Below are 25126 nucleotides of genomic sequence, written 5' to 3'. Positions count from 1 at the left end.
CCCTCGAGTAAACGTTTGCTCACCGGTTTGGAGATGTTGGTTTTGGAGTCCACGTTGTACCTAGGAAAAGAGTGGAACCGGTGTGGGGTGGGGCTGGGTGGGGGAGAGGGTGGAAGGGGGTCGGCCACCGAGTCTTGGTGAAAATTTTGGGTGGCGGGATGGGTGGCTGTGGACCCGAATTCAGCTTTGGTCTCCTTTGGGGGAGGAGTCAGGGTGGGCCGAGGAGTAAAAGGGTCAAGCCTGGGCCGAGGCCAAGTCAGGGGCTGCTGGGGGCAGGGTTGTCTGGAAGGGGTCGGGCCTGAGGTGGAGCTGCGATAGGAGCAGAGTTGTGGGCGGGGCCAGAGCGGGGGACGGAACTGGACCGCATCTCACAGAAGGGCAGGACTCAGGCTAGAGGGGGCCATTCAGAATGGGAGGGAGGCCTGCGGGAAGAACCAGGCCGGGAGGCGAGGCGGGGGTGGGGCCAGCCAGAATTCCGGGCGGATCCAGGTCGGGGGCGGGCCAAGCCAGAATTCCAGGCGGGGCCTCACACATCGAAGCGCAGATTTTGCTTTTCCTCAAAGAAATAGTCGAGGACGAATTTGCGCACGAAGTCTGGGTTCAGCGTGTTATCGATCACCTCGGTCCGTCCGAACTGGGTAGGGGGATGGAGGGTCAGCGTGGGACGTGCAGACGCCCAGGGGATTCCCGGGCGACGCCCTGGGCCGGGAGGGGGCTCTGGGACTCACCTCCCGCCACTCCTGGCTGGCCCGGCTCTGCGTGTAAAGCACCACCACTGCAGGTGGGGGCGGGGAGGGAAGGACGTGAGGTCGGCTTGCACCCCTGGCCCCGACTCCACCCGCCCCTGAGTCGCGCCCAGACCCAAGTTCCCCCTCCCGGTCCTGGAGCCGCCTACTGGGGTCGGACTTGGAGAAGGTATCAAGGTCTAGCAGGTTCCTAGAGAAAAGCAACAGACAGACAGAGTGGATCATCCTGAAGCCCGCCCGCTTCGAGTCAGCTCTGAGCCGGGCACTGAGGGGAGGTATGGGGCCCGCATCAAACCTCTGTCCCCCATGACTACCCCCAGCTGGGGTCCGCACTGTCAGCACTCTGGACAGCACCGGAAATCGCTGTCCAGGAACCGTGGCTCTGCGGACTGGACGCGAACGCACCCACACTGTCTCCAAGGGCCCAGGAAAGAGGGCTTGCCCCAGAACTTTGTCCTCTTGGGGCCGAGCTCCTACCGGATACCTGCAACCCACCCCCTGAACCCGCAGGCTGAGCCCTTTTTTCAGGGTGGGGCTGCCCAAGAAGACCCCCCCCCCCCCCACCTTCTCGATCCCACCAGCAACTCCCCTGTCATCAGTTGTGATTTTCCAGCCAATTTCGCCTCTCCCCTGGGGGTCTAGCCCCTGCCCGGGCTGAGCCCCGCGTCTGGCTGGGGCTGGGGCAGTGCCAGTGCCTAAGCCCTCCCCAGCACGGCTCGCTCACCGGCAGGACACGGTAATTTCAATCTTGGTGGCCGGGACGCTGCGCTCGGAGGCTCCGCCGAGAGACATGGCTGGTCGGGCGACCCGAGCCGCAGGAGGCTGTGAGACCAGGGCTGCTGGGGCTAGGGGCGACGGCAGCGGCGGGGCCGGCCCATGTGCCGCGGTGGCGGTGGCGGCGGCGGCGGCGGCGGCGGCGGCTGCACTCCCTCCAGCCCTGCGTGCGCTCCCGCCGCTCGTGCCCTGACAGTGGCCGCCGGCGGCAGCGGCTCCAGATGGCAGTACAGCCCCGCCCGGCCCTGCGGGCGGCCCCCGCCCCATTGGAGCAGCCTGGAGCCAGAGGGGAACCTCACCCCGACCCCCAACTCCAATCCACACCTTGGTAGAGTCCACCCTGCCAACTCTCTGGGGTGGAAACCCAAGCCCCCTAGAGTTGTCCATGATGCTGAAGCATTTGGGGCACCTGGTGGGCGTTGGAATTGTTGCCTCTTACTGAGCCACTCCCTTAGTGTTTCTGCCCTTTCCCATTCCCAGCCTGCCTAGGTCTCTGAATAGGAAAAGTACGTCTCTTATTAGCTGTGTGACCTTGGACAAGTTACTCAACATCTCTGTGGCTTGACCATGAAAGACCGTTAGAAAGGCCCTTAACAGCAGCTACTTCAGGTGCTGTAAAATTTTACTGAGATAACCCAAGGAAAGCACTTAGCACACAGCAAGTGCTCAACATTCACTGGTATTTATGATTTGTCCTCTGGGTATTCACATTGATGACAGTAAATGGTGGCTGTTAAGCACCGTGCAAAGCTGTCTGCCCATGCCTTTAAACCCTCACAACTTTCATGGCATTACAGATGTGGACACACTCTCATGACGCAATCTACTGTAGGCCACACTGTAGAAGAGAGTGGTGGTCAGCCAGGCTCTCCCCCACCACATGCACACCAATTGCTATCTCCAAAGCTTCAGAAGCCAGTCCCTCTTCCATAGGCAGGCCTCAAGGTAAGGGCTGTAGGTCACTTGTACCAGGACCATGCTGCCTACAGAACTTGTTAAAGATGAAGATCCTGGTCGGGTGCGGTGGCTCATGCCTGTAATCCCAGCACTTTAGGAGGCCGAGGCAGGGAGATCACTTGAGCTCAGGAGTTTGAGACTGGCCTGGCCAACATGGTGAAACCCCATCTCTACTAAAAATACAAAAATTAGCTGGGGACGGTGGCATGTTCACGCAGCTACTTGGGAGGCTGAGGCAGGAGGATCGCTTGAACCCAGGAGGCAGGGGTTGCAGTGAGCCAAGATTGTGCCACTGCACTCCAGCTTGGATGACAGTGAGACTCCATCTCAAAAAAAAAAAAAAAAAAAAAAAAGATCCTCCAGCTCCTAATTCCCAGGCAACTTCCTTAGCAACCCAAAGGCTAAAACTCAGGCAGCCCTGGGAATGTGCAGAGCTAATCAGGCTCCCTAGGTGACTAGGACCTGCTTAGGCCCGAGAACCACTACTCTCAACAGTGTTAAGTATTGTCCCCTCTGCAGGACTACCATGGCTCACGAGTGGAGAGGTACACCTGTCGCCAGTTCTCTTCCCGTTTCACCTGTCCTCCACTTAAACACCCCTTGTCGGCCAGGCGCGGTGGCTCAAGCCTGTAATCCCAGCACTTTGGGAGGCCGAGACGGGCGGATCACGAGGTCAGGAGATCGAGACCATCCTGGTTAACACGGTGAAACCCCGTCTCTACTAAAAAATACAAAAAATTAGCCGGGCGCGGTGGTGGGCGCCTGTAGTCCCAGCTACTCGGGAGGCTGAGGCAGGAGAATGGCGTGAACCCAGGAGGCGGAGCTTGCAGTGAGCTGAGATCCGGCCACTGCACTCCAGCCCGGGCAACAGAGCGAGACTCTGTCTCAAAAAAAAAAACCACCCCTTGTCCAGCAAAAAGGACAATGATAACCTTCCTAATAGCTCCACAAAGACAATAACCAAATGAGGACACGAGTGGCTGTTTAAAAAGACTTTGATTTTATTTTGTGATCTGTGTCAAACTGCCTCATTCTCAGTGCAGGTGATCCCTCCTCCCCAGGAAACAAGAATTGAGAGGTAGGGTCTTTGTGAAGTCATGGCTTCCACAAGGCCCCAGGGAAACCCCACACAGTTCTGAGAGTTGATGGGAATCCCAGCAAAGACGGGGTGGGTGGGAGACAGTGACAAGAAGGGGTGGTGGTCACCAGTCAAGAGGCTGGGGATTGGAAAACCCTGTCTTTGGCCTTGCTCAGCTTTGGGGCTGCCATGTACATGATGGAGATGGGGGAGTGAAATTTCCCCTGACCTGGAAGTACCCCTTTGGCCAGGCATGGCTTTGATTCTGCTAAGGGCTCAGCTGAGAGAGGAGCAGGAAACTGTCATGGGCTGGCTTCTTCACAAGGCATTGCTGCTGATGCCCCGGAGTCCAACACCACGGGCAAACTGCTCCAGCAGGCCCCCGATGGCACCAGAGGGACTGGGGGCTACTGCCCGAAGCCCCACCGTGCTGCTGTACGCAGCCAAGAAGGCTGAGCGCACCTCCTGCAGCCGAGTCTCTCGATCACTCAGGGCTGCAAGCCTATGGGGAGGGAAAGAGAAAGAACAAAGACATTACCCTGGGACAGGACCCAGCATCCTCCCTCCACACCACCTGTCCTTGTGCTTCTGACTGGACAAATCCAGTGTCTGTCTTATGGCCATGCTATCCTTGTGGTTCAGGCCCCAGATATCTGGCCCTGTTTTCCCTTAAACCATTTCTCAAAGCCCTCAGGCTACTGTTCCCACCTAGAACAGGAGCTTTTACTGGACACTAACCTTTTTTTTTTTTTCTTGAGACAAGGTCTCACTCTATTGCCCAAGCTGGAGTGCAGTGGCACAATCAGGGCTCACTATAGCCTCAACCTCCCGGGCTCAAGCCATCCTCCCGCCTCAGCCCCTCAAGTAGCTGGGACTACAGGCACGTGTCACCATGATGGGGTTTTACCATGTTGCCCAGGCTGGTCTCAAACTTCTGGATTCAACTGATCCGCCTGCCTTGGCCTCCCACAGTGCTGGGATTACAGGCGTGAGCAACTGTGCCTGGCCTGACCTGACCTGTTGTGAAAATAACTTTCTTTGCGATCACTTGGAAGGAGGGTAGCTAAGCAGGAGGGAATTTGCCCCAGCAGCTCTCTGCTTCCACTCCTTGGGAAGGGCAAGCTGCGGCATGAAGTTTTATACCTAACAGTAAGGAGGCCCCTGAAATCTGGCAGCAGGCCACAGCTGTTGAAAGGCCTCAGCCTTGGCCGGGTGTGGTGGCTTACGCCTGTAATCCCAGCACTTTGGGAGGCCGAGGCAGGTCGAGTTCGAGACCAGCCTGGCCAACATGGCAAAACCGTCTGTACTAAAAATACAAAAATTAAGCCGGGCACGGTGGCTCAAGCCTGTAATCCCAGCACTTTGGGAGGCTGAGACGGGCGGATCACAAGGTCAGGAGATCGAGACCATCCTGGCTAACACGGTGAAACCCCGTCTCTACTAAAAAATACAAAAAACTAGCCGGGCGAGGTGGCGGGCGCCTGTGGTCCCAGCTACTCCGGAGGCTGAGGCAGGAGAATGGCGTAAACCCGGGAGGCGGAGCTTGCAGTGAGCTGAGATCCGGCCACTGCACTCCAGCCTGGGCGACAGAGCCAGACTCAGTCTCAAAAAAAAAAAAAAAAAAAAAAAATACAAAAATTAACCAGGCATGGTGGCATGTGCCTGTAATCCCAGCTATTTGGGAGGCTGAAGGCAGGAGAATTGCTTGATCCCCGGAGGCAGAGGTTACAGTGAGCCAGATTGCACCACTGCACTCCAGCCTGGGCAACAGAGTAAGACTGTGTCTTAAAAAAAAAAAAGAGGCTGGGCGCGGTGGCTCAAGCCTGTAATCCCAGCACTTTGGGAGGCCGAGATGGGCGGATCACGAGGTCAGGAGATCGAGATCATCCTGGCTAACACGGTGAAACCCCGTCTCTACTAAAAAAAAAAAATACAAAAAACTAGCCGGGCGATGTGGCGGGCGCCTGTAGTCCCAGCTACTCGGGAGGCTGAGGCAGGAGAATGGCGTAAACCCAGGAGGCGGAGCTTGCAGTGAGCCCAGATCGCGCCACTGCACTCCAGCCTGGGCGACAGAGCGAGACTCTGTCTCAAAAAAAAAAAAAAGGAAAGAAAAAGGCCTCAGCCTTGAGGCGTAGACATGTCGCATCTTAGGAGGAAGCTACTGCCCTGGAAGAACCCACTGTCTGCTGGGTTGAGGGCAGGGTTCCCCACTGGAAACCTCTAGGGCTTTAGCTACACTTTCCGTCACTGTGGTTCCCAGGTAAACAGCTGAAAGGGTGCTTGCTTTTCCAGAAAGATCTGTGTTCTGATTCTATCCCCCATTCCTCTCTTGGCCTCTGTAGGCTCTGATCACAGATGAAAGCCCCTCTTCTTTCCTTACCTTGAAATTACAAGTCAAGAAGGGAAACAAGTGCACACAACTCAGGCTTATCAAAGTGTGACTCCACATGAGGCTGTGTGACATCCCCAAGGGCCTTTAATAGAAGAGGCCGGTGGACTCGACTCAAAGGTCAAGTACTCACATGGTGTTCCCCCGATGGGTCCCTGGAGGGCCCTCTCTAGGGGTCACAGACCTACATGAGAAGAGCCCTCATCTAAATACTAAGACCAGCCATGCCTACTAATCTTGCTCCAAATCCGCCCCCAAGAAACCAATGCCTGGACAGTCCCTCCCTGGAAATCTGTCAGAGGCAGCTGAAGTGAACCCAATCCCAAAGCCTCAGTGACTTGTACCCAGGGCTTGTGGGAGCAGAGGGGTGTCTGAGGATAAATGACAGTCCTGAGGTAAGTAAGTGCGGAGATAGACAGGACTCAAGGGAAAGCAGATCTGTGGGAGTGAAACGTGAGAGATGGAAGCAGTAGGCTCTGGGCAAAGAAAAGTCAAATTGCTCCTGCAGCAGCACTAAGAACATGGAGCTGAGACCGGATTCCTGCACTACCATGAACAATCTTGAAGTCTCTCCTGGTACCTGGGGGAGAAGCATGGCCCAAGATCTTTTTACTTTCTAATTTCACACAGGCCAAAGGCCATGCATGCTTGCCTTAGCTTCTCCTTACAGCATACGAAGGAGAAACAGACCAATTAGTTTACACTCACAGGGAACATCCAAAGATCCATACATGAGCATTCTCACTGCCCTGCCCCCTCCCCCCAGCCCCCGCCACGGCTGGGCTGCCCATTTCTGAGATGGAAGGGACAGAGACCACAACCTCCTGAGAGACGAGAAAACGAGAGGCTATGTGATCCATTTAAGGACACATACCAGGCAAGGGAGGTACTACAGTGCCACTCCTTCTTGAGAGATGAGCTAACAGGTTCACAAAAGGCAAGGCTGACACTCGAAGATACAGCTGGTGAATAGAGCAGCTAGGATTTTGACTTAAGTTTCTCTGATACCAAAGCCCAAGTGCTGCACCCACATGCTACACGGCTTCACAGGAATCAACTCTGACCGCATCCCACAATCTTGGAGGCCTTGAGATCATACAGAATCCAGCCCTCCTCTGAGAACCTCCCAGAACTAAAGGGTTGGCTAGGAGCCTGCAGTGCTGCCTGGGGCCTAAATTTAGTAGGTTCTAGGGTGGGTGATCTGGGGCTGGAGTTGCCAGTTTCAGTGGCTGACCCCAGGTAAGTGAGGGGTGCTATCAAGCAGGGATATCTGTGCTTCCTTCAGAGACGGCTTTTGGGCAAACGGGGCTTGAGTAGGAAGTCTCTACAGAAAGGTGCAATTTTTTTTTTTTTTTTTTTTTTTGAGAGGTTCGCTCTTGTTGCCCAGGCTGGAGTGCAATGGCACGATCTTGGCTCACCACAACCTCCGCTTCCTGGGTTCAAGCGATTCTCCTGCCTCAGCCTCTCGAGTAGCTGGGATTACAGGAATGCACCACCTCGCCCAGCTAATTTTTTATTTTTAGTAGAGACGGGGTTTCTCCATGTTGGTCAGGTTGGTCTCGAACTCCTGACGTTAGGTGATCTGCCCGCCTCGGCCTCCCAAAGTGCTGGGATTACAGGCATAAGCCACCACACCCGGCCTGCAATTTTTTTATATTTAACCTTCAAAAATCGAAGAGATCTTGTTTCTGGCCTAGGGGCTGGCTGCAGAGGAGGCTGTGCCAGGCACAGTGACCTCAGAAGCTCTTTGGTGACTTCACAGCTGCAGGGCCAGGACCTGTGCCATCCTGGAATTTCAAGGTCTGACTGGCTCCTGACTGCCCTCAGCTAGGATCTAGGGCCCCCTTTCCCTTCCCAACTCCGCAAGGCACCTTGCTTCCAGCCCACCAACATGGGTGGGGATAAGCTGGATTGCGGTGCTGCGGTGAGGCCCCAGCATGTGCCATTCATCCAGCCCATGGTATGGAGGTGAAGGGAAGGCTTGCTGAGGGGCCCTCAGGCACCACAGCTGAGGAGCAGGTCTTGCTCCCCCGGCCACCGGAGGCTTTCTCCTGCCTGACATCCATGAAGCGGCAGAACAGGCCAGGGGCAGGTGGTTTCCCCAGAGGCAGCGGCTCCAGTCAGGTGGACACATTGTAGGGGCTGGAAACTCAGGGTTTTGTAGGTGTGGGATCTAGAATCCCCATCCAATTCTTATTCCTGCCCAGAGGCAAAAACAGAAGACAAGGTGGGTAGAGACGGCAAGTCACCCTAGATTCTGCTCAGGAGCACAGCTTTGGGCTAACCCAGCACCACTCTGGCTCTGGCCTCCACCATACACCTACCTTCACTATCCTATTGTTCTGCCTTCAAACGATTCTCATGTCAGGCAAAGGCTTATACAGAAATAGAATCTTCTATAGTTACAGTCCAGCAGCTTTCCCTCTGGGTGCACCTGAGACACCAGTGGATGGTTTTTAGAGGCTGCAGAGTGAACACACAAACCAGTGCACTTCCTGACCAGCCACAGGCCTCCTTCATACCTCAGGTTCAGCAGCTGAGAGGGGAGGGGGAGGAGGCCAGGCCAGCTCCCAAGCGCCAGCCTCTGCCTCATTCCTACCCAGCACTCCTGACTGCTCACCAGCTTTTCACATGGGCAGGGGAGTATCCTGCCTTCTCAAGCAAGACACTTACAGACAACTGTTAGGGAGCTCATCCGGGAAGCTGAAAGGGAGAGAGGAGTCTGTGTGCAGGACAGCCCGCTCCTGAATACTGCCACAGCCCGTTACCATCTGCCAGCTGCCATAGTCTGTGGAGAGAGAGGATCCGGGCAGGGGATGGTCCACTGATCTGGGGCAGAGAGGAGAGAGAGGGGAGAGGATGCAGTCAGTCATATGCCTGACACAGGCTCTGGAGGGGACTGGGGGGCTAGCACGGCCCTGGCTGCTAGGTTCTGTTGTCAATCACCGTCTCCAAAAGTCTAAAAAAAAAAAGCTGGACAAGTAGTGACCAACAAAAAAGAACAGATCACCAGGTAAGCTCAGCTGTGAGGACAGTACTTTGTGCAGACTTACTGTGGAAGCAAAAAACGAGAACAAAGCATGGCAGTAAGAGTGAATCAGAGCCACAGCCTGGGGCCAGGGCGTGCCTGTGCTGGGAGCAAACATGGCAAGGACAATCTCAACAGCACCAAATGAAGGGAGCAAGGCTAGCACCCAAATGAAGGTGTACCAGCAGCCGGGTCACCCATGCTTCCTGGCATGCAGATTTGCAGGGTGGGCAACACAGAACCCAGGAGTCCCATCAGAAGAGACAGAACAGGCCTCTTGGGGATTGTGGAGGGTATGACCTAGACTGAAGAGTGATGGAATGGGAGTCCTGAAGTCCCCCCTTTCTCTGCAGTGCCTTCCAAGTGCCATAGTTTGTATTCAGAAGCATCAGCCCAGCCCAACAGACTCAGTGGCTATGCCCAGAGGGAAGGGATGAATCAGGCAGGCAGCCTGACAGCTTCATCAGGCCTTCTTCAGATGGAGGTTTGGGGGGTGGGAGGAAGAAAGTTGTGCTGGGAATCTACTGCTTCCGCCTCCTCCCCACTCAGCCAACCCCTCTCTTCTGTCCTGGGCAGTAGTCCAGCCAGTGCGGGTGAGGGAGGAGATAGGGAGACATCAAACAAGGCCCTTCCACCTGCTACCCCAGGTCCCAGTCCCCAGAGGGACATCATCTTTGATGCCTGACCCTTTATTCTTTCATCCAAAAACAGCAGGAGGTGTTCAAGTAGGGACCCAGAAACAGGAATGAAGAGCAGGGATTGGGAGTGGAGAAAAACATTCACTGGCCTTGGCTCCCCCAGCTGGCTGGTGTCAAGGGCTCCTAGTCTGAGATGACAGCCCAACTGGTCACTGGGCCAGTCTTATCCCCAAGCAGCTGCCACTGGAGTGCAGCTGGCCAGGCACTGCAACTCTGGCAATCCTTAACCATCTCCATCTGTAAGACAGGTGAAGATACTTGCCTGATGTATCACAGCTAGGGAGTGTGAGAAGAGGTTTTTGTTTTTCCAGTCTTGTCGCCCAGGCTGGAGTGCAATGGCGTGATCTAGGCTCACTGCAACCTCTGCCTCTTGGGTTCAAGCAATTCTCCTGCCTCAGCCTCCCAACTGTAACCCCAAGTATCTGGGAATACAGACGCCCACCACCATGCCCAGCTAATTTTTTTGTGTGTATTTTTAGTAGAGATGGGGTTTCACCATGTTGGCCAGGCTGGTCTTGAACTCCTGATCTCTGGTGATCTGCCCACCTCGGCCTCCCAAAGTGCTGGGATTACAGGCATGAGCCACTGCACCCAGCTGAGAAGAGATTTTTAAAACCAAGAATGACTGCACATTTGTCCTGAAACAGAACCACCTTGGGACCAGGAAAAACAGATGGTTTTCTATGTTAAGGCTGCCATAAATCGGAACCCTCTACAACATACAGACTTACCACATTCATCATTCCTGCTAAACTCTAGAAGGTGCGTGATGGCAGCATTAGGGATGAGAACAGGACATGGTCTGTCACCTGACAGAAGCCCCTAGGGCCCGACAGAGCAGGGCTTCCTTGTTTCTAGATGGAGAAACTTGGGCTCAGGCAGTCTGTAAATCAAAGAGACAGCTCCCCAGGAGCAGCCTGCCCTGTGCCTCCTCCAGGTCACACTAGGCCTTCAGCCGGCACAACCCTGAGGCGCATCCTAGCTCCACAAATCTCATCTATTGTTCAAACTGCAGGGTGGAATCTTTTCCAGTTTTAGTAGCTTGTGGGAAAACAACAGCTAAAACCCAGAATGTTGAGGGAATGGAAGGGATGCTGACTAGGACGAGGCACAGCTGGGGCCAGGAGCATGGGGAAGTTTCTCAGGCCCCAAAACCGCTGCCCCAGAGCCAAAGAGTAACACTGGCAAGGGAAACATGGCCAATGGGAGGGAGTTACTGACTGGCTCCCCTCAAGGATTCCAGGTCCCCTGGGCTAGTCACTTCCCTTTACTTCCCCCATGTCCCAGCAGGTAACATCGGCCAAGAACTGCATTTGGAGCAGCTGTTGGATGGATTAGGCAGCACAGACAGCAGCAGTGTGTGTGATCCCAGGGGACAGAAGCATCTCTCAGCAGGCAGCCATCTTCTGCAGACTCTGGGATTTTTCAAGAGTGAGCACACTGGCTACACAGGAGTTTTCCTACACGAGGCCTTTGTCAAAGGAAGGGCTACAAAGTGACCATTCAGCTCCTGGGGTTGAGGGCAAAGGGCCATGCTAAGCAGGAAAGTGTCCACAAATACCACCATGGATTAGCCGGCTGCAGGGTACATCTACAGTGGGTCATGTCACCGGGAGTAAGGACCTGTGCCCATATACTGAGAAGAGAGGAAAAGCCTTCCAGTCAGTCTAAGAACACAGGTAACTTAACCAGCTTCAACAAGAGCCCAAACCCTTTTGCCCTGAGCAGCAAACAGAGTGGTCCAATCTCCACCCCCTCTGCTCTCCCACTACACAACTGGAGAGAACATGGGACCAAGCAACCCTCAAACTGGATGGTGGTGGAGCTGACAACGCTTCAGAGGTCACCTGTCCACATCCCAGCAGCTCGGACCTCTGCCTAGGAGGGTAGGAGCTCAGCAACATTTCACTTCCTTAGTGGGATGCAGCTCAGGGCCCTCTTCATAGCACCCAGAGCTGTAGTTGCTACGGGCTCCCACCTCCCCAGATGCCCTACTGACAGCCAACTCAGAGCAGGTGTCTTTTAGCTAGTCCTTTCTGGAAGCGGGTACAAGAATACTCACACAAACCGAGCTGGCTCAACCCAGGCAAGAACACACAGGTCGGGATGTGGGCCTGGCCTTTTATGCAGCTGCCTAGTGCCATGACAGGGCCTACAGGCTCTCAGACAAATGACTGATAAGGCCAAATCCTTAACCACAGCTACTGTTTGCTGGGCATTGGTAAAAAGGTATCTACTATGAGTATTTACTCCATCCCAATCCATCCCAATCCAGTCCAATCCATCTATCTGTCTAGCCATCCATCCAATCTATCTATCTAATCTATCTTTTGTATTGGCAGGGTCTCACTATGGTGCTCAGCTTAGTCTTGAATTCCTGGGTTCAAACGATAATCTGACCTTGGCCTCCCAAAGTGCTGGATTACAGGCATGAGCCATCAAGTCCAACCCATTATTTCATTTTAACCCAAACTTACGGGGGCCTGAATCATTTTTCCCCCTTTAAAAACAGGATAAAATAACTGAGCTCAGAAGGGATGTGATTTTTCCGAGTCAGACAGCTAGGACTGCAAAGCTACGACTGAAACCCAGGTCTGACCAAAGCCCTTGCAATAATACACTCATCTTTCTTCCTGATAAGGGGTGGGCACCTCAGAAATCGGTTCATGGACCACCACATAACCTCCAATGGGAGTAAAGCACACAGCTTCTACCTATAACTGAAAAAAAGAGGCTCTCATGTGACCCCTGGATGTGAGAAAGGAAGCAGCATGTCATCCTGGGAGCTGCTGTCAACCATTTTGCCACCATTAGGGAAGCTGGCCAGAGAACAAAGCTAACATGCAGAAGGAGGCAATGGGAACAAACTACAGGGAAATAGAGCTGGAACCTTGATCAGGCTGCACTGGAAGACTGATTTTCCACTAGGCTTTTCTATATACAGTTGTTCCTTGTTACTCCTTTTTATCACAGGGGATTGGTTCTAGGATCACCACCCACTTACCACCCCACCAATACCAAAGTCCTTGGATGCTCAAATCCCTTACATAAAATGTAGTAGCACAGCTGATCCTTGAACAACACACATGAACTGCATGGGTCCACTCATATGCAGATTATCTCCTGCCTCTGCTGCCCTACACAGCAAGACAACCCCTCCCTCCACTTTCTCCTCAGCCTCCTCAGCAAGAAGACCCTTATGATCCACTTCTACTGAACACACAGGAAATACAGTTTCTCTTCCTTATGATTTTCTTAACATTTTATTTTCCTCTAGCTTACCTAAGAATACAGTATATAATAGAGATAACACACAAAATATGTGTTAACTGACTTTATGTTATTGGTAAGGCTTCTAGTCAACAGCAGGCTATCTGTAGTTTTTGAGGAGTCAGAGTTATATACAGATTTCAACTGAATGGGGTGAGGGACAGCCCTAATCCCTGCATTGTTCAAGGTCACTTGTATTTGCATACAACCTACGCATATCCTCCCATATGCTTTAAATCATCTCTAGATTATCTGATACAATGTCAATACTCTGTAGGCGGTTGTTATACTGCATGTTCATTGTATTACTTTCTATTGTTTATGTTATCTTGAATGTTTTCAATCTGGTTGGCTGATCATGGATGTGGAACCTGCAGATATGGAGGGCTGACTGTAAATGTGTTTCCTTTACTGTTTCAGTCAGTGAGATGTGTTTTCTGTTACTTGCATTTGAAAACATCTGACAAGGCTGATACAGGAGGTTTGAAGGTGTACAGCTAGGAAGGACCTTGGAATTACCTAAGCCTCTGATTACACAGATAAGAAAATGGAAACCGAAAGTCATCAAGTGATATGTCATGAAGTCACACACAGTTAGTACTTGAACTAAGATATAGAATCCTGGGTTCTGAGGGGACCTGGCTGTCACCTAATCTAAACTTACCCTGCTCCCACCCACAAGCAGACAGCCTAGGACAGAGCTAGTTGCTCAAGAGTAGTTAGCAGGTGGTGGAGGTTGGGGGAAGAGTAGCTAACCGGGCAGCAGAGGTTGGTCCCTGCATTGCTACTCAGCTATTCAACCAGGCTGCTGGGCATCCCCCAGCAAACTTCATCTGCTCTTCAGGTAGCCTGGCTTCAAGCTGGGCTCAGTGGTGGCACCATCCCTCCTTGGGCATGGATAATGCTGTGCTAGCAACCCCCCTACTCCTAAAGGATGTGTGACTCCAGAGCAGAGGCCAAGGCCATGCAAGGTAGCGACCTGCTAACCAGAGGTGGGGGAGGCATGTGAGCTCAGAACATTGGTCCTGGCCCGTCTCAGCCCTCAACCCTGTCACTGATGGAGAGATTTAACAATGGTCCAGAAATGCAGCTTAATCAGAAGCTGCTGCAGCAACAGCTAACAATGATTAAAAACCACCAGGCTTGCCAATAAGGGGTATGGGCTGGGGGTTAGTAAGAATTGGCACCCCACAGAACTTTCTTCCCAACCTGATTCATACCTACTACTTAACTTTGAACAAAGCTTCACAGATTCATTCCATGGGGGAATCCTGCTTTAAAAGAGAGATGCCTGTAGAATTTGGAGCATATAAAAACCCAAAGAATTCACATTAGAAGAATTTTGGTTGTCACAGACAGCTTCACTAAAAGGTTTCTTTCCATACAGCTTCTCCTAACACATTAAAGACCTGGCTATTGTTACCTAAGAGGCAGGGAAGCTAATCCCTTAGGCACTTTAAGATACTAAATTAATTTTAATGGTAATGGAAATATATAATTAGAAGGCTCCAAATCTGAATAATCTAGACTTTCAAAACCTCTGACCAATAGGCATCCAAGTCAGAAGAAGCCTGACTCCAGACAGGCCTCCCCCAAACAGACCAGCAGAAGGATCAAACACCTCACAGTTGCCTACCCCATGCCTTTCAAAGCCTTGCACCCATCTTGGTCCAGCTATCCCAAGTTTGGCCAAGTCCCAGTGTGCAGGGCTCTGAGGTCAGGAGGACAACCTTTATCCTCCTCAGCCTCCCAAGAGAGGGCCTTGGTGGCCATCCTGATTGGCCACAAGAGCCTGAGCCACGTCCTGGAAGCAGAAAGTCACCTGTGAGACTGAGGGACACTATCACAAGATTGCAAAGTGCTATTTTTTGGCAGGCAGGAGATGGCGAGCTAGGGTATGGTAATGGGTGATGGGGTGCTGCCTCAACTTGGGAGCTCACTGCAGTCTGGGCAGTTAAGACTGAGGCAGGACCCAGAGGACAAGAGGAACCTTCTGGTTTCCTCCCTAGTAGTTCAGCAATGCTGCACAGGCAGAAAAGGACGCAGGGACCATGACCTAAAGCCACAGCCTGGAACAGTGAGGGTCACAACAGTGCCACTGCAGCCCCAGAGTGGCCCTGAAGACAGCTGGGTGCAGACAAGAGTGATGCGGCAGCAGGCATGCACACAGAGGATGGGACGGGGCACCAGCACATGGGCTTGTCTGTCTGGCCCCGTCTCTGCCCCACCACTTCCAAGACACCTCCTATGGGGCCAGACAGCGTGTGGCCGTGGTTTCACAGACTCAGCTCCAGCACTCAGGCAGTGTTCTGAGCTGAAGAGCTCACTCAGGAGTGAGCACACAGGGCCCCTGTGGGCAGTGCAGTCTGGAACACCCACTCCCGCTTATCTGCTCTGCCTACGTGCAGAGGATGTTCTTCCCCATATTCCTTCATTGCCTGTTTTTGCCCAGAGGGAAAAATCATAGAGGGGTGATGGGAGGAGGGTTCCAGAAGTTTCAGAATGTTTTTCTTCTTAACAGACCTATTACTACCAAGGACGAAACTGAGTCTGAAAATCACATGGATGTGATGTGGCAGCGCTTGACTTGAATCTGGGATGGACTCCAAAGCTCATGCCCATTCTTCTAAATGCCCCTTTCTCCCTGGAATTCACTAAGGGCCTGAAGTCCCACACTGCTTTATTCGCTCCAGAAAGGTGAGACATTCTCAAAGCTTTAGAAAACAAAGCAATTTACAGGATTCTTTCGATGGGAGTATGAAGTGGAAAAAGTGGTAGGAAATGCTTTTCCGAAGTGCCAGACCAATCCTCAGTCCTAGCCTCTGGCCCGTGCTCAGCTCTAAACTTACCCAGAAAGCACCATTCCTGCAGCACCCTTCAGCCACAGCCCTGGCATGGCCATCCTGGCTGAGCTGCTCCCTTTCCAGGTGTGCAGTCACCACCGTTTGTCCCAGCCACACACATGTAGCTCATCTCCCTAACATCTGTTCTCACTGCTCCACCAATTCAGACTTGAGATGTGAGAGCCAGAAGGGACTCAGAATCTAGATCCATCTCTTCAATCACAATGGGAGGTGCGCCTAGGGGGCTGGGATCTGCCAAAGGTAACAAGTGGAGGCAGTCCCTATTCCCCACCATCACATCACAGCCACAGCACTTCTGGGTTCCCCTGCATTCTGCTAGGGTTCAAGGAAGGAGTCTCAAACCACTCTACAAATCAGCCCTTGCTTTATTACCAAACACTAACCCATCCTCCAAATACTGGGCCTGCAAGCTTAGAAACCCCATCTTGAGACCCTAGCTCAGGTGCTGGGCCCCCGACCCTCCAGTCTTATTAAGGGGGAAAGCTAGCCACTTCCAACAGCAAGGGCTTTGGAGCTCCTCACCTGGGTTTGGGGACCTCCAGGGGACTGCTACCCATCCTGAAAAAGTTATCAGAATGGTTTGAGGATGAGGAGCTGGAAGACCTGGCTTCCACCAGCCCCTGGTGGGAAGGCAAGCGGTCCTCTGAGGGTTGTGGCCGGTTCCAGAGGACACTCTGTGGAGAGGATGAGTGGCTCTTCCTCCTGCAGTGGAAGGAGCAGGGCTGTGAGCCAGGGGCCACTGCAGGCAAAGCCCTCTGCCCACCCTCACTGAATTTCAGGCCCAGGCTTTACTTCCACTGGGAAAACGTCACATAGGAGTGGGCAAACATTAGCACTCTCTCCAGCTCAGGGCCATGGGTAGCAGGGCTGGGTCTTTATGGAGGGTCTATGGCATCCAAATCACACCAGCCTACTGGCCTCGAAGTATGTGCTAGAAAATGATTCCTCACTGTTCAGTCACTGCCCACCTCCATATGTTATGCAAAATCTTTTTTTTTCCTTCTTTTTTTCCCCCTAAGAGACAGGGTCTTATTATGCTGCCCAGACTGATCTCGAACTCCTGGGCTCAAGTGATCCTCCTGCCTTGGCCTCCCAAAGTGCTGGGATTATAAATATGAGCCACCACTCAGGACTGTGCTATACAACATCTTGAGCCATATGTCTATGGTGAAAGTCATCAGGGTCTCAATTTCATGAAATTCTCAAAGGAGCTGACCTTCAAACAAGTTCCCAATTCCCTATCATCTTATACCCACCTTTTTGGTTTTCTTTTTCCAAAATGGCCCCCTATCTCCCCAACAAATGATACAATGGAGCTCCTCTAATACCAGCCTCCCAGCACCCCCCTGCCCTACCCTGCCCAGCCGCTTCTCTGTCCCACAGGGAGCCCTAGCCCTTTATGCTCCTGGGCCACCACAGGCAGTGCCCTTCACCAACCAGATGGCTGGCTTCCGAGGCCCAGTAGAGACAGCAGGAGCACAGAGCTATCTTCTCAGCTCTTCTGTTGGGGGCCCCCTTTGTTCTCGGGGCTCCAGCCTGACTCCCTGGTGCTGATGGCCCTGGGCCACAGCTGTGAGTGACCTTGGTCCCAGTCTGGCCCCTTACCAAGCTGCCTGAGTCGGCGCTCCTGCTGGGACCAACTCCACGGCCTCATAGGTGAAGCTCCCAGTGGCTCCTGGGGAATTCTCCATGACCAGGGAGAAGTCACTGCCAAGGCTGGTGGTGCTGCCACGGTCCTTTCGTCCTAAAAGTAGCCAGTGCCATCAGTCAGCATGTTACCTTCTCCCACTACTGGTCCCTCACCTTTTCTATACCACATAACTGGGGGGGAAAAAAAAAAAACTCCTAGGACGAACAGTTCCTGCCTGATCTGTACTCGGGAAGATGCATGGAGGAAGGGAAGTCTGTTGGGGCCCAGGACTCACTCAGCATGCAGATGTCTTCCAGGGTGAAGCCTCCATCCCGGGCTGGCAAACTCTTCCTCCTAGAAACAGAAACTGGAGCAGTAAATTCCAGATCTATCTGGGGTTTTATTGTCTCCCGTTCCTAATCTTGCCTGCTCTGGAAAGCAGCTCAACTCACTAGCAACTCATGGAGATGGGTCCTAGCCTAGGGAGTGTTATAAAACACCAGGCCCACTGCTGGGACACATGCTGCAAGGCTCTGTCCAACACACAGGTGCAGATTTCTGAGGCCAGCAAGGTCTGCATCCTCCTCATCAGCTTGTGCCCTGAGTGTTCGCGTTCAAATCTGGCCCAACATGCTTGTAGCTCGGATTAGGAAGGCAAACCAACTCAGGCAAGACCCCAACTCTCACAGGGGTCCTAAGGCAGTTGCCAGCCAAGACGCTTGCATTTCCCAGGCTGGAAGCAGCCTTCTGCCCCTTTGTAGGGGGCTGCAGTGTTCAGCCACACTTTCTGCTATAGGCCATGGAGGGCAAGAGTCAGCTTGAGCGCACTGGGAGTTGAGAGTCCTCCTACTCCTGGGCTGGCTTCTCCCTGCAGCAACGCACCTGTTCTCTTGGCCATCAGAGACCACTCATCTGTCCCAAAGCCTGTCTGCTAGTGTGACTCCAAGTTGACCCCAACATGGCCTTCCCTGCAGAAGAGCCTCTTCACCAGTGGCCTTCAGCAGGGACTGCTACCCTGCCCTCAGAGCGAACGCAGGAGGGAGCACCAGCCCAACAAGCAGGGAGGCAGGGCAGGAATGAGGTGGCCAGCCTCTGCCTGCCAGAGAGCAGCCCTTCTCAGAGTGCCCTGGCCCAGCATGACACGTGCAGGCCTCCACTTACCTCTGGGTCTTCAGAGCAGAGAACTCCTCGGAGATAATATGCTTCAAAAAATTGAAGCAGAAGAAGAAAATCTAAAGGAGAGACCAAAGAGCAATGCACAATGAGAAGAACCGAGGAGGCAAAACTCCCAAGAGAGGGCAGCCAGCCACTCAGGTCAAGGCCCCTGCTGGACAGTGGCCCTGCTGTGGGACTCTGTGGGTGTTCTGGTCCATAAATGGTGTGGGTGGTACAGAGGCCTTGGCAGGGCCTGGCAGATGCACTTGGACCGGGGGAAGGCAGGAAGGGATTTCCTTCCTGGGACTGCCAGGGTTAAGCCAGCAATTTTTGTTGTTGTTGTTTTTTGAGACGGAGTCTTGCTCTGTCACCCAGGCTGGAGTGTAGTGGCACAATCTCGGCTCACTGCAAGCTCCGCCTCCCGGGTTCCTGCCATTCTCCTGCCTCAGCCTCCCGAGTAGCTGCGACTACAGGCACCCACCACCACACCTGGCTAATTTTTTGTATTTTTAGTAGTGACACGGTTTCACCGTGTTAGCCAGGATGGTCTCGATCTTCTGACCTCGTGATCCGCCCACCTTGGCCTCCCAAAGTGCTGGGATTACAGGCGTGAGCCACCATACCCGGTCAGGCCAGCGATTTTTCAAACTATCGTCAAATTCAACATGTGTGTTCTCAAGTGGTTAAAAAGGATAAATTGAAATGGTACCCTCTCCACTCTTCTAAGATTCCCAGGGAGAGACGCTAACAGGGAAGGACAGCTGCGGGAGAGATGACTTGGGCACAGGGAAAATAATGAACAAAGCAGGAACATAATGGAAGGCAAAGGAATCACATTTTTTAGGAGAGGCACCCAAAAATACTGGTTCAGAACTAGAGGTGTGGGCAGCCTAGAGGTGTGGGCAGCCACTGTCTGGTCTAGAGCCTCCCTTGCTGAGAAGCTGTGAGGGTCAGGTCTTAAGCCTGAGATGGGCACAGGCAGGAGGCTCCTGACCCCACCCATATCCCCACCTCCATGAGCAATTATCTTCAGCCAGTGCCTAGCCTAGGGGCCTCCAGGAAGCACACACCAGGCTTCTGTTTCTGTGGTGATTCCCAAAGGCCTGGCCCATGAGCCCCTCCCTCAGAGAAATCCCCACTTGGCATCCCACGAGCCCTGTCAGTTTCTTCTCTCTGTGTGCCCAGGCAAGGAGCTTCCCCGCACAAGGAGAGGGTTGCCCAGGTCGGGTCAGTATGAAAATATTGTGTTACCTAAGATTAAACAGGTGTTTTCACTGCAGACTTTGTAGTCTTTAATATGCTAATATGTTCCTCGAACCTCCAAGGTGAGGTGGGGAGATGACACAATCATGTTTAACTAATAGGCCTGGGGTTTTTGCTTTGGACACATCAGTGTCTGGATTGTCTCGGGGGTGGTAAACGAAAGGTCCTGAAGACGAACGCTGCAGTTGAGAGCCTCTTGTCTACATGGAGAGATGCCAAGGGCTCAAACTCAGACACTACTTGGCTCAGCCCCACCCTCTGCAGGCAGATCTGGTCTGCTTTGTGGGGGTAGGGAGATTACAGGGAGGGTAGAATGTCCCAGAGCTCCGGGCAAGTCCCAAAATGAGAGGCTACAAAGAGGCTTCTTTAAGCACTGATTTCAATGCCAAAGTCACCGCCTCTGAGGAAGTTCATGGGGGCCTCTGAGGAATAGGCTTAGAGCTCTACAGCCCTGGCAGACGCGGTAAGTGTTCAGAAGAAGAGATTTGGAAGGGGAGAGGAGCAGCTGAGACGGAGGAACAAAAGGAGGAGGCGCGAGATAAGATGCCCAGGAAGGAAGCAGCCTCACGAGGGTGAGAAAGATGAGAAACACACTTTGGGAAAATGGGGGAGTGGGGGCCAAAGAGAAGGAGCTGGCACTGTGGGACAGCTTCCGTGCTGGGCTTCTGGACTCATTCTCCTAGTGAGGCAGCACGCTTGACACCAGGAGACTCAAGGTGAAGCACATCACCCAAGGTCACCCAGGGAGTAAGGGGGCCAACTAGGGAACACACTCAGGGCCGACTCCAGACCTGCATGTGATGAAAACAGGCACTAACAGGTAAGGCCTGTGGAGAGTGGCTGACAGGATGGGGGTGCAGAGGTGGCGACGGGTATGGGGTAGAGAGTACTGAGCACATGGGAAGAGGAAGGAAGAGCAGGTCCAGAGGAGAGGGGACCTGGAGGCAACCATCAGGGGCAGGACCCTGCTGCCGGGCACCCTGACATTGAAAAGTGGCTGAAGGGTGTGATGGGAGGGTGAGGAAGAGAAGTGCTGCTGCATTTTAGCTGCAGAGACGAGGGGCACAGAAAAGACTTGTAAGATGGTTCGAGAACTGAGCAGAGAAAACGAATGGCCTGTGAGAGGAAAGATCACAGGCAGCCAAGAAGCTTTGTAACTGCTCACCCCGACGTGTGGGCTTGTATTATCTCCATGGCACAGGCCCACGAGGCCCAGAACAGACAGCTACTGTGTGGGTGCTTGTCCTGCCATGCTGCCTCAGGAGGACAGGACAGGGGGTCACATCCCTGCATACCTGGGGCAAGGAGCTGTCCCTAAAACATGGAACTCAGACAGGCCACCCCCTGCCCCTCTTTCAGTGCTGAGCTGCGCCCACAAATCATAGGTGGCACTCACCTCCTCCCCTTTGCTAAGCCGATCTACCAACATGTGCCTGAAAAAAAGAGGGCGGAGAGGCAAAGTCAGTAGCACCAAGATGACAAGGCCAAGAGGACAGGGTCACCAGACACAGACTGTGTCACTGGCACCAGCATGGCAGATGGGGCCTGATCAGCAGCTTTGGTCCTTCTCAAGGGGTAGAATTATCCTTACCTCCAACCCCTGTCAAGGGAGCCACCACACAACTCACATACAGAAACTGTTACCAAGGCCCCAAAACCCGACTCCTGCAAAGGCTTACCCAAAGAGGAACCAGTCATAGGCCACAGTGAGGTAGAGGATCTCAGCGGGCTTCAGGGACGTGTGGATGAGCCCATCCTGGAAGAGACCACAGGAGATGTGACAGAGCCCTCTTCTTGTCCCCAGGAGCTAAACCATAACCAGACCCAGTGACAACGCAAGCTGACGAACACCCTGAAGGACAGGGTTAAACACATCTGCTCTGAGCAATGGCATCCCCTGCCTCAACCTGTCTGGAGACAATCCTAACACACCCAAAGAGCAGAGCGTGGTAGGGGTCCACTCATACTCACAGCCCATAAGGAAAGGCGCAGGAGGGAGATGAAGAGGGGGGTCCGATCCCAGCCTGAGATACAGTGTACCAGCAGCCCGCTGTCATCTACTCAGGAACCACAGGAGAGGATGCCCAGGAGAGAATCAGACATGGGCCGATGAGCAGGGAAGTACCACCACCCTGGCCTGGTGGAGAGAGCCAGGCCCCACCAGCTTCTGTCTTCCCCAGTGGCCTCCCCACGGCTCTTCTCCAGCCTAGTCCTAGAACGGGGTGAGTGGCAGGCATCTGGCTTTGTAGCCTCCTTTCTTCCTTTCTGGCTATAGTTCTCAGTGTACTTCTGGGGACACAGTGCAGCCTGCACAGTCCACTTTGCGCAGGTCATTTAGGCAGGGCTGACATCCCTACCCAGTTTCTCAGAGGGCACTACAAGTATTTTTTGGGGGGCGGGGAGTGGGCAATTTTTCAGTGTGCAGTACTGCATGAGTTGCAGGACAATGACTATCCCTGGCCAACTCCAACCACATGCTAGCACTACTTTCCCCATCCTCTAGTTTCTACAGCACCCAATATGCCAGACACACATTTCCAGAAGTGCTTTGAGGGGTAGGTACTGCCCCCAGCTAGAGAACCAGTGCCTGGCTCCAAGGGCTGGCATGTGACTTTGTGGCAACTCTCCCTCCAGTGACTAGTTCAAGGATGGGCACTTAACCCCAACTGGGCCAATCAGCATGAGCTCAGACTTTTACTGGAACTCCAGAGACTGAGGCAGTCTCCCCTGGTGGAGCTAAGATGGCGGAAGACAGGTCTGGAATGGCTGCCAGCCATGAGGCCAAGACAGTGGTTTTGAGAAACAAAGAAAGATTCTTTATGGTGTTCACCTGGCTCTGTTCTTGGGCCTTCTTGGTTCCATAAGCCAATGCATTTCCATTAGTTTGAGCAAGTGCAACTCCTACAGAAGTCCTGATTGCTACCAGGGATTTAGAGTCCGTCTGCTCTAGAGACATTGAGCAAGCCAGGCCCATCCCATCAAAACAGCCAAACTGGGTGGAGGACTCTGGAGAACAGGGCCTCTACAGGCTGTGTGCATCCACTGAGCAGCCAGGATTGATTCTCTCATCTCATGCCTCATCTTTCTGAATGAGAGGCCCATCCTGGCCCCACACACAATGCTGATGAGCAATGCTGAGCCAGTGTGAAAATACCCTGTGCATGGCAGAGATGGTAATGAGTTCTTAATTTTGTTTTCCAGGATTTTGAGGACATGGAATAAAGCCACCAATGGACAAATCCCACCCAGCCTCTGGGATTCTAGGAACTCCCCAAATCCCTCTCTCACAGTGCAAAAGTTAGGTGTGCGACTCCAACAAACATACAGTTGAGGCAGAATGAACTGGGAACTCCCCAAGGGTGCAGTGGCTCGAGGGATCTGGAGGAGACAGACTCACCATCGCTGTTAACTAAGGAAAGCAGCAGCTTCAGGTAGTTTTGTGTTTGTTGCACCAGGTCCCAACACTGTTGGAGAAAATTGAGAAGAAAAGGGGTCTAAGAATGGACATTAACTCAGATTTAGAATTTAAAGTATTTAAAAAATAAAATGGCCAGAGTTATTCTGGGGCAACTACACAAGGCCCTTGGTCACAGACCACAGGTTTTGAATCCCAGATAATCTGGGACATTCATATTCCATCTCCAGCAGCTCCTACCACCTCTCCCTGCACCCCTCAGCCTGTGGACCCCCTACTCAGTGTGTTCTGACCCAATGTGAGAGTGAGGAACACAAAGGGATGCTGAGGCCAGGGTGATCCAGAGCCCCCTGCCCACATTAGGGTCCTCTAAGTGCTGGGCTCCTGGTGTGGCTGTCCAGGAATTCAGTACAGGTAAATGAAGAGCCCTGAGGCTGTGGCCAATGTCTCCAAATGGCCACATAAAAAGATTCATTGCTTCATTTCTCATCACATCATAGAAACTAAAACATCAACCTTTTCAAACATGCTTCATTTGCTTTTTATTGCTATTTACTGCATACTATCTTTTGATAAACAATAAATAAGAAGTCTAACAAGGAAAGTCTTTTTAAAAAGGAAGCTCATGAGGTGGGAGATGGGAAAGTAAGCAAAAGTCCTTAAAGATGAGAACCTCTGTCCTAGCCCAAGTGCAAGGTCTAGTCCAGACCCTCTAAGAAACAGCCCACTCAGAACCTGGAACTCCATGGAAGGGCCTGACCCAGTTTTGCGGCACCCTCTTCCCTAGCTGGGGCAGCCTCTGTTCTCTTAAGATACAATTGCTTAGCAGTGTTCTGGGGCTGTGCAGAGAGGACGCATGCCAGCAAGACAGCACTTCCCAGGGGGAGGGGGAACACGGCACCTGTAATTGGAACGGCTTTCCCAGGAACTTAAAACAGGCTCATTTACCTGACCCTCCCACGCCCCTGGAGAGTTCTGACCCACTTTTAGTGGCTCCAGAGACAGGCGCTGCAGTGCTGTGCTAATAAAGTCATTATCAGTAGCTGCACAAGGGATCTCTCAACTCATCTGGCTCAACGTGTCAGACACACCATTGCCAATGGAGCAGTGATTCTCACAGGGCAAGGAAAAGCAGGAGTGCGAGGTAGGAGCTGCACTGCACCAAGCCCAGTGAGCATCAAGTGGGCTGGGGGATGACTGCAGCAGCCGGGGAGGGCAGGCCCCGCTAAGGACTAGAGAGCTGCGGAGTGCCAGCCAACATGATGGCTGTCTGGAGGAGATGCTGACCATCAGGGAGGGGCAGGAAGTTCCCAGGGCTGGGGAGGGCTGGGCTGGTAGAGGCCCAAGGTCACACGGCTGAGCTGAAGGCTAAATCAAGCCCTGCCAGACTCCAAAGTCCACATTCTTAATCATATGCTACACTGTAGTTACTCTTCCTATAACACCAGAGTAAGCAGCAGAAGTCTGAGGGGACTGCTCAAAGTGAGGACTGAGGAGATAAGCTTTAAAAAAAACAAAACAAACAAACAAACAAAAAAAACTAGGCTCATGCCTGACTCTCTCATCCTATGTGCATCATGAAGAAGTCTCTGGGAGCTGAGTCGAATGCCATGCCTCTGCTTATGTTTCTATGCCTAGAGTACTCTTTCTCCCAGTTGGCAAACTCCTATTCATCCTTCAAAGGCCCAGCCCAATTATCTTCTCTTTGGGGCTTCTGTGACCACTGCTGTAGACGACGGTTATGTTGTTGCCTATTTTCCTATTCTAATCTCCATAAGGGCAGAGGCTGCTTTGGCATCTCTAAGGCTTAGTGTTCAGGGACTAGGAGGTCACTGCAGAATGTTCCTTGCTGCCTGTTC

General features: G+C 52.9%; 2 protein-coding genes across 11 annotated transcripts in view; both read right to left on the bottom strand.

The window, feature by feature from the left end:
- LOC105477662 (copine family member 9) overlaps positions 1–1688 on the bottom strand; it is a 28155-nt gene extending 26467 nt beyond the window's left edge. Inside the window, exons 1-5 of the mRNA XM_011734255.2 lie at positions 1471–1688; positions 896–936; positions 729–775; positions 531–634; positions 24–60 (exon numbers count right to left, since the gene is read on the bottom strand). Coding sequence (XP_011732557.1) covers positions 24–60; positions 531–634; positions 729–775; positions 896–936; positions 1471–1538 — 297 coding nt within the window. The 5' untranslated portion in view covers positions 1539–1688. The remainder of the gene's footprint in view (positions 1–23; positions 61–530; positions 635–728; positions 776–895; positions 937–1470) is intronic.
- Positions 1689–3458: 1770 nt separating this feature from the next.
- The window catches only part of LOC105477663 (myotubularin related protein 14), a 54981-nt gene continuing 33313 nt past the window's right edge, over positions 3459–25126 (bottom strand). For 2 of the 10 annotated variants that reach the window (XM_011734258.2, XM_071092134.1), the window contains 10 exons: positions 23250–23316; positions 21824–21909; positions 21532–21608; positions 21249–21285; positions 18596–18666; positions 17730–17788; positions 17410–17548; positions 16327–16506; positions 8618–8773; positions 3459–4057 (listed from right to left, as the gene is read on the bottom strand). In XM_011734258.2, the coding sequence (XP_011732560.2) occupies positions 3874–4057; positions 8618–8773; positions 16327–16506; positions 17410–17548; positions 17730–17788; positions 18596–18666; positions 21249–21285; positions 21532–21608; positions 21824–21909; positions 23250–23316 (1056 nt within the window). In that variant the 3' untranslated portion in view covers positions 3459–3873. Of the gene's footprint in view, positions 4058–7815; positions 8144–8267; positions 8408–8617; positions 8774–9759; positions 9908–16326; positions 16507–17409; positions 17549–17729; positions 17789–18595; positions 18667–21248; positions 21286–21531; positions 21609–21823; positions 21910–23249; positions 23317–25126 lie in introns of those variants that run through there. The other 8 variants (XM_011734261.2, XM_071092135.1, XM_011734263.2 and 5 more) reach the window with 6 other exon arrangements.

This window comes from Macaca nemestrina, chromosome 2 (assembly GCF_043159975.1).
Source record: "Macaca nemestrina isolate mMacNem1 chromosome 2, mMacNem.hap1, whole genome shotgun sequence".
NCBI lineage: Eukaryota > Metazoa > Chordata > Mammalia > Primates > Cercopithecidae > Macaca > Macaca nemestrina.
The sequence above is the reverse complement of the archived record's forward strand: the minus strand, read 5'-3'. Positions and strand labels throughout refer to the sequence as shown.